Source organism: Parus major, chromosome 1 (assembly GCF_001522545.3).
Source record: "Parus major isolate Abel chromosome 1, Parus_major1.1, whole genome shotgun sequence".
Classification (NCBI taxonomy): Eukaryota; Metazoa; Chordata; class Aves; order Passeriformes; family Paridae; genus Parus; species Parus major.
The window spans coordinates 77,108,616-77,120,608 of NC_031768.1; the positions used below are offsets into that span (position 1 = coordinate 77,108,616).

The following is an 11,993-nucleotide window of genomic DNA, read 5'->3' on the forward strand; positions in this document are numbered from 1 at the left end:
ACTCAGAGAGCAAAGGCAGAATAAAAAAAAAATGCTGAGGAGAGAGGAGGTAGGGGAAATGCAGCAGATGGGACCAAAGTATTTTCTTTATACTGCAAAAGTGTCTGTGTCTGTAAGTATAAAAAGGATCCTTTGCCTTCTAGGATATTTTTGTATGCAACATGCTATGGAAAAACAAGAGGGTTTTTTGTTGTTTTTCCATAACCGTTGGCTCTGCAGATTCAGTCAGTGATCTGAGTCTTTCCTTCTTACCTGTCCTTTGCAGCAAAACTTTTTCAGCTTCTATTATGATTTTAATGAGCTCTGAAGTACAGAACTCAGATGCCACCTCTCTGCCCAGGCTGCTATCTGTGTGGGACCCCCAGCCCAGCTCTGTAGGGATGGGCCAGGTTGGGCCGCTCAAGCAGCATTCATGCACTCCTTTGCTCTGCTTACAAGTTCTAACAGTGATAAGCTTGGTGCAGCCTGCAAACTGCTGCTGGAAACTGCTGCTTTCTAATGGACCTGGGTGTTAATCTCCAGTAAACTGGCTCAAGCATCCCAGTGTAATAGCCCATGGTGAGCACCCTGCTCACTGGCTTGGTACCTCCTGTACTCCCCAAATAAATGCTTCGGCAACCCCAGCATTTTGCTGGGGAATCTTTTGATTTCGTGTGTTGTTTAAAGGTTTGTTCCTGGAATCAAATTATTAATTGAGACTCTAAAAACTATCCATTTCTAGCCTGAGAGAGAAAATGGAAGTGAGTGCAGCCACATGTCTGAAAGGTTCATGTAGATCAAAGTAGATCACTCAGACCATTGTTATGTGGTGGCTCTTGTTGTTGTTAATCTGATGGACTCTTTGCCGGTCTTGTGGTATTTGGAGTCCCATCTCCTCGGTTTGAAACAGGTGGGAATGGCAGCACTTGTTCATTCAAATCTCAAGTCCCTGCTGATTGAGCCCTGGCAGGACAACAGCCTTTCAGGGGAGGCTGGGAGAAAGGGCTGTTCTGGGAGCTTCCAGCAAAGCTACCAGATGGAGCGATTAGGAAACTCTTGCATAAGGGACTAACAGTAGGGAAACTGTTCCCTTTTTCTGGGAATAGCTTTGGTCAGATCAGGGAAGAAGAAACAAAAAGCTAAATAAAATTGCACAGGCTGGAGAAACTTGGTTAAGTATTTTATTTCTCTGTACTTTTCCCCACAGTGCCATGCCATGGCAGGAAACCCCCAAGAGAAGAGCAGGTGAATTGGATAGGGAAGCTGTTTCTCTGAACTGCTGTAGCCTGGGGTGCCCAGCTGCTGTACACAGTGCTTCTGGGGAAGGCATTTCTTCCCATCTGGAAGAAATAAGAATGGAAAATACTTGCGTTAAAAATAAAAGCATAAAAATAGCAAAACAAAGAAAAAGGAAGCTTCGCCTTTTGGCAACAAGTACAACCCCTTCCAAAACACTTGTGTTCTTTAAAAACTATAGCATTTGCAGGAGCAGTGTGATGGCAGCTCTGGGGTCTGCTCAATAGCTGGCAGGGTCACCCCAAGAGGGGCTTCGTCCCGGTGCCAACAGAGTGACTCTCCAAACATGTAGTTCAGCTGGAGAGAACCATCTCTCCCCAGCTTGCTGTTCCAGATCTTTTGAAATGCCACTGAATTCTGTACCATTCCTCCTCTTTAATATGGGCTCAAGGGAGCAAAAAATCAGGGCCCCGTCCCTATCACCCCTACAAAAGGATCACAGAATCACAGAAAGGTTTGGGTTGGAAGGGACCTTAAAGATCATCTAGTTCCAAACCTTCTGTCACTAGACCAGGTTAGTCAGAGCCCCATCCAACCTGGCCTTAAATACTTTCAGGGATGGGACATTGACAACTCTTTCACATATTCCAATGTTTTACCACCCTTAAGTAAATTTCTTCCCTATATCTAACTTAAACCTATCCTCTGTCAATTTGAAGTCATTTCCCCTTATCCTGTCACTGCATATCCTTGTAAAAAGTCCCTCTCTTTCTCTCATAGCCTCCTTCAGGTACTGGAAAGTACCTCAGAGCCTTCTCTTCTCCCAGCTCATCAACCCCAACTCCCTCAGCCTGTCTTCCTAGGAGATGTTACAGTAGTTCCAAAAATGTACAACCCACCAGCAAAGCTGAAGAAGGGGCTAATCATGTGGTTTTCAGCTGAACACTGATTGTGAGAATGTGATTGTCCCTTGTGGGCTAAAACCAGGTGAACTCCCCGTAGCATATCCTGTCCCAGGGGCTGCCCAGATGAGGGACTGAATTTAGGTGCTTAAGTTGGGACAACACAATTCTTAGGATAATTAGATCCTCTACAGTCAAGTGTCTCTGACTTAGAGCCTGTTTGTTGGCAGCCTTTGGGACAGGGGGAGCTTCTTAATTTAGGTATCTGTGTTTATATTGATTTGGTATAAGAACTCTGGCTGTGGAGTCACACTCGGTGTTAATAATGATTTGGGAAGAGCTATTTTATTTCCTTAAGTCCTTAAGGAAAAAAAATGAGTCCTTTGCATCCATTACTAAATGGAAATAGCATATGTATAAAGATAATGCAGAAAAAGGCAGAAATATATAATTTGTTATTTGGTTCCAGTCTGTGGGAGCTGAACATCATTATGGTGAAATTCCAACAGGAACAGTATATTAAACAGCTGTTCCTAAACATAGGCTTTTACAATATGTATGCCCATGATTTGTCTTAGAGAGTTTTAAAAGAACTGTCTGAGAGGTTCTCCAAATTCTTTGTGTCACCTTTTATTTAGTCTGGAAAACCAAGGGAGACTGCTAATGCCATGATAAAAATTAAAAGACTAAGTAGATAATTGCAGCCCTAGTAGGCTAATGCAGAGCTCAGCAAAACTGCTGGGGTGCAGACACAGCCCAATTAATAAAGAATTTTGGAAGGGGAAGATGTAATTAATTTCAAGCAACATGGGCTGATGTTATAAGAATCTTTTCAAACTTGCATGGTATCTCTTTCACTGAAACCACAACTTAAAGGCAATAGCTGTCTAGATTATGCCTGTTAAAGCATCTCCTACTTCCTACTGCCTATTTAGGTTAAGAAACCTGTGTGACACAAAATTAACATATCTCAAAAGGAAATGGCTGACAGGTCTCCAGATATCACTTGAGAGCAGTCTGTGTGATACTGGATATGCAAACATTGTCCTTGATGTTGCTGAACTGGAAAAATGGAGCTTACTTTACCTCCACATTGCAGATGTGCAAAGGTTATTACTGTGACCACCTATGATGTACAGCTCTGAAATCAAACGTCAAAAACAATGTCAGGAGCTCCAAGAGGACCAAAGGACTTGAAAACATGCCACACACTGAGACTGAAGTACCTGGAGAATGCTGCAAGCATGACACAGTCTTGAAGCATCTGTATAGTATGAAGGAATTTATCATGGAACAACTAATAAAATTAATCACACAGACCAATATATCATAAGATTTGGTGATGAAGCCGAAGTTAGTCAAATTCTATCTGGTTTTGCCATATGTATGAAGGATTAAACCATGGTAGTGTCTCATGCCCAACAATTGCTATTAGTTGCACCCTATGAAATAGAAAATCTCCTCGTTCCTCCTCCGGGAAAGGCTCAGAGAATTCCTGGAATTCAGTAGTACCTTGATAGCAAGCTCATTTGACAGCTTTTCTCACACTCTGGGGGCCACCCAAAGAGGTGTGAGAATTTAGTTTCTATGTGCCATGTGGCACAGATTTTCTCAGCTGACCCACACATTGTGTGAAGAAACATCTCCTTTCATTTGATGAATGGTTCATCCTTGAACCTGACTTTTTCAAGATGTGCTTCTTGTAGGATTTGTACTGGAAGCAACAGTAGCAAAGGGAATTACAGTATGGAGCAGCTGATTGTGTGCAGAGAGGGTTCTCCACAGTGACATCTACACTGGCTGTGTTTAAAAAGTGATTGGTCTTTCTCAATCAGTCTCTCAGGGATTAGTTGAGTCTTGCACTGCATAAGCACTCAGCCTTGATGGTATAAATTACCTACTGTGGCCTCCAAATAGATGCTATGTAGCCAAAGAAGTGAGTCTGTGCCAATGTTTAGGGGCTGAAGGCAAGAAAATCCTCTCTTCTTGTCTTCCATTGGCAGATATTGAGTACAGGAAAATTCTCCATTGGGCAAGAATCAGCTAGGAGTGATAAATTGGTGCCAACTCATGACTTGTAGTTTTCTGATGCACAAAAGGGGATGTTCAGGTGCAGCAAGCACTGGCACATGATGTGCAGTTCTCTTATGGGCAAGTCTGTTTCTGCAGAGGCAAATAGCCATAGCCTGGCTGGGAAGAGAGCTTAGAAGGGGCATGTGTGAGGCTCACCAGGCACAGCATTGAGTCATGTCCTCAAGCCTGCTTGGCCACCACGTGGGAGGACAGGCACGTCACAGACTGGGCTGAGCTCCTGTCCCAGCATACAGCTACAAATATGTGAGATGCAGTCTCAGCTCCTGCTGTCATCTGAGACAGACATTCTCAAAAAAGGATGGCTACTGCTGCTGTAGGTGTCTAAGAAAGGTGGAAAAAGAGTCTGATGAAAGTGCATCTCACTCTCCATTGTGTCTAGAGGGATCCAGGATGAGCCATGCCCTCTAAGGAAGAAAAGCTCTTGATCTCTGATCACTAAGAGAAGCTTTGTCCTGTCTGTCGTGTCTAGTGCTTCTGTAAAGGAAGGCAGGAAAGTCTTCTCTCCTGCCCAGTGGTTCTGTCTATCCTTCCCTGCTCCAATTTTCTTTCACAATGAACACCAGTTTTGGCTCATGTGCTCTCCTCTGAAGGGATGGAAAGACCACAGGTGGCTTATTATAGACCAAACCACCCCTTGGATGCTAGGCATCTTCAAGGCCTTGAGCAAGTTCATGTAAGTCCTCTTAAGAACAACGTGTCTTCTTCAAGAAACTCTGCTCATAGAAAACTGGATTTTTGAGCTGTTGGTATTTGAATGACACCACACATTGATGCGCTCATGCTTGTTGTAACACTTGTGTTTTTTCCTTTCCAGGTGGTTCACCAGCTGTGAGCATGAGTTCCAACAACATGTCCTTATCCAATCCAATTTCAACTCATAGCATCATGGCCCAGAGCTCCAGCCTCATGTCCACCCCTGCTGGAACCCGAATGCCTTCTGTTCCTGCTGCTCGGAGTATGGGCTGCTACGGGAACCTTCCTTGCAACCAACCAAGCACATACAATGTGACTTCAGGAATGAACCAAATGCAGCCACACAGAAACCAAAATCAGGTTCTGCCCAGTCAGAATAACCCCATGGTGTCCCGACAGCAAACCATGACACAGGGGAACAACGGGGTGGCTTTTGGGACAGGGTCAGTGGTCAACTCTCAGCAAATAAGGCCAAGCTTGACCCATGGAGCAACAGGCATCCCTGCTCAACGGCCGGCCAATGTGATGATCACAGCTACTGCCAGTGCCCAGAACTGGGCCCCACAAGAGGCTGCAGTGAAGCAGCAGGATGCACTGAAACCTGCAGGGGTCCGTTTCCCCACCGGCACTCCATATCCTAACCAGTCCTTGCAGCGCAATGTTGGCAACCAGCATTTTCCTCCGCGTGCGTTGGCACCTCCTAACCAGTTAACGGCGGGAGTCCAAATGAGGCCCCCTCTAAACCAAATGCACCAGACTCTCAATGGACAATCTGCTGGCTCCCTACGAGGGCTCAGCATAAGACCCAATCAGCTGAGGGGACAGACTGTGCCTACCTTGAATCAGCCAGGAACAAGTATGACACCGCCATCATCTCTGCCAACAACCGGTTTCACAACTACCAACCAAACCTCCCGGGCTTACCAAGGAAGTGACCATGGTAATGACCTAGCGTTTGACTTTCTGAACCAGCAAGGTGACAGTATAGGACCTGCGCTCAACAGTGACTCGGATTTTATAGATTCTTTACTGAAAACAGAACCTGGTAATGATGACTGGATGAAAGACATCAACCTTGATGAAATTTTAGGGAACCACTCCTAAGTGACAGTACCAAGAGGTAACCAGATGAAGAGGCAACAAGGACATTAGCTTTCTCTTTAGATGCCAACAACCTGTTTTATTAATTTACACTCCAGTAACTGGGCTTTCCTTTAAAATACATCACAGAGCAACTGCCTGGTTTGAAGAGGAGCTCTAAGAACAAAACTGAAGTGACAGTGTAAGTGATATTCCTGCCTGCCCCAAAGAAGTGAAAACATGTGAAGGGTCTCTTCCCCACACCTGTGCCCAGCCCATTGCAAACTCATTGGTTCTTCTCAGAGGGGCTCCAGGAAAAAAAATGTGTTCAGCTTCCCACACATGGAAGCACCAGACAGTGGTATGGGCTGTGGAACATCATTTCTCTGAGTGCAAGTAAGACCCCAAGTGGTCCACAGCTCTTCAGTCATCGTGTTCACAGCCCTTAACTTCCTTGGGACTGCTCAGCCCTGACAGCATCAAGCCCTGTGTAAATCTCATGGCATTACAAAAACTGTTTACTTCTGCACAGTACAAACTTATATTTGCTTTCCCAATGATTTTGTTATAAACCCTGTACCTTTTGTAGCACACAGCAGGGTAAGTGGTCTCATCCAAGGGAAGAAGGAAACAGATCATCCAGCATGTTACTCGGTGTGTTCTAGCATTTGTGCTCTCCCTTTCATCAGTGTTTGCAGTGAGTATTCAGAGGATGCTGCTGTTCTGCCAGCAGCACAGTCATTCTGGGCATTGAGGGAAACATGAGACGAACTACTACCAAAGCTCAGGATCCTCACATTGCCACTTTTCCCTGCCCCAGGGACTTCAGTGACTTCATAGAAACTTGAGTGAGAAGGGTGCTCATGATTTGACTCTGACTACTCTCCCAGTCCAGCTTAGAGGAGGGCAAATATCTAAAGTGGCTCAGCTAAGCCACTGTCCTCATTTTCATCTCAAATCATGGCGGGTATCAATCAAGTAGTTCAGCCTGATCTTCTCTCAAACAGGTTTAGCCCAGACAAAATGCCATCATCATCTACCTGCCTGGGGGAAAGCTGCCATTTTGATTGCACAGCATTTTGGTTCCATCCTGTTTTCTCCTTTGCTATATGGGGGGAGTTGAAAGAGTTCTGGTGATGTCCCAGGTCCCCACAGCCTCTGTCTGGAGTACAAGAGGCTCTGCCCCTGAAACTAGCATGCACATCAATTATAACTCACAGCAGGAAGCTCCATCAGCCACATCTGTGTTTGTACATGAAACAGTTATGGGAATTATTTCCGGGCACTGGACTCAATCATTTGTTCTGGGTTTGGGGACAGACCAGCTAATATTGCCCTGAGCAATTTCTGTGCATCACTAGGAAGATATCCTTGAGCAAGGACCATTCCCATGAGCAGTTTGCAGCCACCTTGCCTTGAAGGCTAACAAAGCAGAGCAGTAAGGATACAGGCTGTCCCACATGACTAGACTATGCCAGGGAATAGTCTTGACTATATGAATTTTTTTGCTATGGTCTTGGTCAGAAATGGCATCAGAAGGATATGCTATGTCACTATAAAGCAGCTCCACGGTGATTCATGGATGGGAACAGATCTCGCAATTCAAATGAAAATGCTGTTCCTTCAAATGATGTGGTGCAATGTGTTTCACAGCCTCCTCTGAATTAACTAAAACTAGATGTGGCAAAGGAATACAATGCCTACGTTCGCATGCCTTGGTGCCAAGAGGCATTGCTCAGCCCGTGCAAGTGCTTTATTCATCCTTGTTAGTGGCAGCGGGATGAGTAGACTATTTGACAATAGCCTCCGCACTTATCTGACCTACTTCTTGCAAGAGGTTTTAATAAGGCTTTTCCAGTCATTTCACCCTGTCATTTCAAATGGGCACCATTTTTCAGGATGTTTCAAGAAGCATCGTCACAAAAACGAGCACCAGCACCTCCACAAAAGGTGTAACATGGGCATTTAGTTAGATATGCCAGTTGAGGCTGTTCATTCCCAGAGAAATAAGAGGGACAAGAACCCTGCTGAAGAGTCCCTTCTGCCAGCCCAGCTAGTGATCATTGCACACCCCTGCATTGGGTAATGTGGTGACTCAGCTGCCCAGAAAGCGCCCTCTTCTCCCCAGTTCTGGCCAGGGTGCATGCAGTCCCTTTGATATGTCAGTAGAAGTTTCTCCAAGTCTCTGAAGAGCTTTTCAGTTCAGGCGACTGGGGTCCCACCTAAGCTTGGAGAGATACAGATGTGATGTAACAAATGTATCCTGTATAAATCATGCAAAACTAGACTGAAGTAGTAGCTGCATGAGTTTGAAGTGAAAGGAGGATTGGCTTATCTGCCTCACACACTCCCTGACCACGAGCAGGTCAGCAGTGACTGCCAGCGTTCTGGTAGGAACAGACAGCTGCGATGGATGCCACGGAGGCCAAGGCTGAGTTAGTATCACCATGAGCAATGGGCACTATAGTCTGGTAACTTCAACCACCCTCACATGCCATTGAAAAAGCCACCACTGCTTTCTGTATTAAGGCCAGACTGATTTCCAGATCCTCAAATGATGTAAAAAAATTTGTTCAGCTGAGGAGCTGGTCCCAAGGAGTCAGGAGTTGGACTCAATGATTCTTGTGGGTCCCTTCCAACTCAGGATATTCTATGATTCTGTGGTTCTATGATATCATGCAGTGGTGGACTCAATGCTGAATGTTGTCCTGCTGGCCTCAGCCTGGAGTGCAAAAGACACTGGGCTGTGAGTGCCACCCCTGGGAGCAAAATTACATCCCGTCTTAAGTAAATTCAAAAAAGGTAGAGGCCATTTCCAGTCCTGTATATATATGCCTGATGCATTTGAAATATGAGCTTGTGAAAGACTCTTGCAACCAAAACTTGAATCCAGTACCATTTCTTCAGAACACTTGTATCTGAATGGAGCTAGTGTCTTTTTTTTCTTTCTTTGCAATGGCTAAGTGCACTACCCTAAAAGTCTATTTTTCATCATTGACTGGGCACTCTTCACAGTATTGGGTTGTAAATATAAAGAATTATTTGTTTTGTAAACTTTTGTAAAAACAACAACAAAAAGTAATAATATTTTGGTAGGAATAATAAAAATCATATTATTTGGGTTATATTTATACATATGTGAAATAAATATACTATCAAAAAGTTGTATTTTATACAAAAAGTCAACTGTTACCTTTTGTATTCTATATACAAAGTTTTGTATGATATGATTGTTTATTTTTATCTGCAGATTTCAACTTTGGGTTTTGGGGGAGGGCAGAATGGGATCATGGTTAAATAGCTGGGTCTGACCCCAAGCTCACTGAAACCAATGGAGTTTTTCCATTGCCTTCACAGGGCTTTGAATCAAGCCTTTAAATCACCTTCAGATATGTTTCACATCTGAAGCTCTCTGGAAACCTCAACATGAAAACATTCCAGGTTTCAAATTTTATCCCCGAAAAAGGCTTTTATTATTATAATTATTGTTATTATTGTTATTTCAGCTGTTGAGAGGCAGGTGGGACCTATGTAACTGTCATGTCCTTGTTGCATGTATGTCTGCTTTATATTTTCCCCATATTATAAACCAGTGTTTCTCTATACAGACTGAAAAGAAAAAGTTGCTGTACAGAAGTGTTTGTGTTTATGCATTTTTACATGTGGCTGTATATACCTCCTAGTACTATGCAGTGACACTTATTTGACTCCATTTATTTTTCACCTAAACATGAATAGTATGTTTTTCAGTAGCTATCAAAACTCTGCCAAGTAAATCAATCAAAATTATCCCAGGTGTCTCTTTTCTTACTATGAATTTTATATTGAATGTCTGTTTAGTCACCTGCTCATTCATCTGAGTAAATTAAAACTACAGTGATATTTTAGGAGTGGAGGGAGGGGGGGGTGACAAAAATGAACATTTGGCAGTTTCCAGGAGCCTTTTTGCCAGCAAGCTGTGACGTCTTCCTACTGACTGAAAACATGGTTTTACTACCAGAAAGGGTTAACAAATAAGGGTTAACAAAAAATGCTATTTCAGCTCCTGGTGAATGGGTTGATGGAATCTTGTAGCAGATTTGCTTTGGGATCCTGCAAAAAATTAAAGCTGAGAACTGTACCCCCAAGAGTTAATTACCCCAAGAGGGCTGGCTAGGTCCCCAAGCCCATGCCCTGCCCTGGATCACCCTGGAGATATTTGCCCCACTCCCCTCACTATCAGAGACCCCTAATGAGAAGCCAGAAGTCGGACAGCTGGCTACTCCTTTCCTCCTTGCCTTCTTCACATTACACCTCATTCTAGCCTAAAATGATTCCAGCCTATTCCAGCACGTACAACATCACGTTGGGTCGCCAGCTTGTTTTACACAAGTATTCATCCCTACCAGGCTATTTTTAGAAGGTCAGCCCTGAGGAAGTGTCCCGTTCCTCGAGAGGTTTTCCGGCTCCATCTCCAAGTGGGCGGCTCTTCCTGCCCCATGAACTGAGCAGAAGGGGTGGTGGAGGGGATGTTTCGAAGGGACAAATGTCAGCACATCGCTGCCTGTGCTCAAAGGCTGCCTTGTGCTATTTTGAGATGTAGGGAAAAAAAAAGGGCTCCCCACATCTTAACTGCTTCTCTGCTGGTGCTGCTGATGAGGGACTGCCATGCAGCACATCCACCCTTTCAGTCCCTCTCTGCTCACCTTCCCCTACAGGGTAAGCAGGAAGGCACCTCCCTTGGCTGCCCCTCACAGCACCTAGAGCACAGCTCTACTGGCTGCTCCCCTCACAGGGGTTTTTTTTGCTTCTGTTGCTCGGTCCCTCCATTGTATCTGACTCCTACCCACAAATGGCTCCTTTGTCCTGCCCTGGCATCTGGTGCTTTCACAGGAGGGGTGGGGGAGGATGCTGGCAGATGCCCAGTGTCCCACTGCAGTAACTGTGCCCATGCTCCTGATCCTGGGTGGACATGCCAAAGCGAGGAGCTGCCCAGGAGGTGTGTGGCTCTCTCCTCGTTTCAGCACTTCCAGCACAGATGATAGAAAGTGCTTCCCCTGCACTCAAGGGGGAAAATAAGGTACAGTCCCACTCACCCACTCTGAGTGGACTGGGTGGATTTACTGAGTCCTGCTCAGGGAAATCTGAAACAGATCAAGAAACTAAAGGTGTGTCTTTGTCTACCTCAGCTGTAAAGGCAAAAAGAGAGGCAGGCAGAATGTGGGCTGCTGCCCACCTGAAGAAGGTACATCTTTGTCAGTGAGCTGGAAAACAGGCTGGGACCCCTCCCTGTCCCTGGATCGTGGCTGTCTTGCCACCAGGCTCGGAGTCCCTGGTAGTGCATGGGGGCTGTGACCACCCTCCTGCAGGTCTCACAATCAAGAGCCATTCCCACAGTGGGTGCAGGATGAGAGGGATAAGACAATATAAAACACAAGTCACCCTGTGCCACATGGCTTCCGTGCCAGAAAATGTCCCCTGGACTGTCTCCTGTGCCCAGGGAGACGAGGCCACATGGAGGAGGTGTGAGACATGAGTGCCAGTGAGTATTTTCCCTCCCTGGCCAGATGCAGCACAGCAGGAATTGCACCAGGCCCAGGCAAGGGCTGACCTTTCCCACTGCATCCAAATCACTTGGTGGGAACCACTACCAGCTTGGGCAGCACAGCCAAGAGCGCTGCTCCCTCCCACGGCAGCATGGAGGTCTGGCAGCTGCAGGGACAGGGATGACATGGACAGGATTCCTCCTGCCACAATAAAAGTTCCAACCATGGTAAAAGCTTACTTCATCATGATTTTTAAATTAGGCATTCTGGGTCCAGAAAATGTCAGGCAAGCTGAAAAAAGCAGGTTGATTAGGACTTAGAAATTTCATCTTTAAAAAACTAAAAACAAAGCCAAACAAAACTGAACCAAAAAAAAAATCAAACAAACAATAACAACAACAAAAAACAAAACCTTGAAAAACAAAACAAAACAAAACAAACAAAGCAAAACAAAACCAAGCCAAAACCTAAACAAACAAAAGAA

At 45.0% G+C, this 11,993-nt stretch overlaps 1 protein-coding gene across 1 annotated transcript in view; it reads left to right on the plus strand.

Annotated features, from left to right (window-relative positions):
* MAML2 (mastermind like transcriptional coactivator 2) overlaps nucleotides 1–9,773 on the plus strand; it is a gene marked incomplete at its 5' end in the record, with an annotated part of 208,199 nt that extends 198,426 nt beyond the window's left edge. Inside the window, one exon of the mRNA XM_015641751.1 lies at nucleotides 5,026–9,773. Within this exon, the coding sequence (XP_015497237.1) occupies nucleotides 5,026–6,008 (983 nt within the window). The remainder of the gene's footprint in view (nucleotides 1–5,025) is intronic.
* Between the last annotated feature and the right edge of the window lie 2,220 nt (nucleotides 9,774–11,993).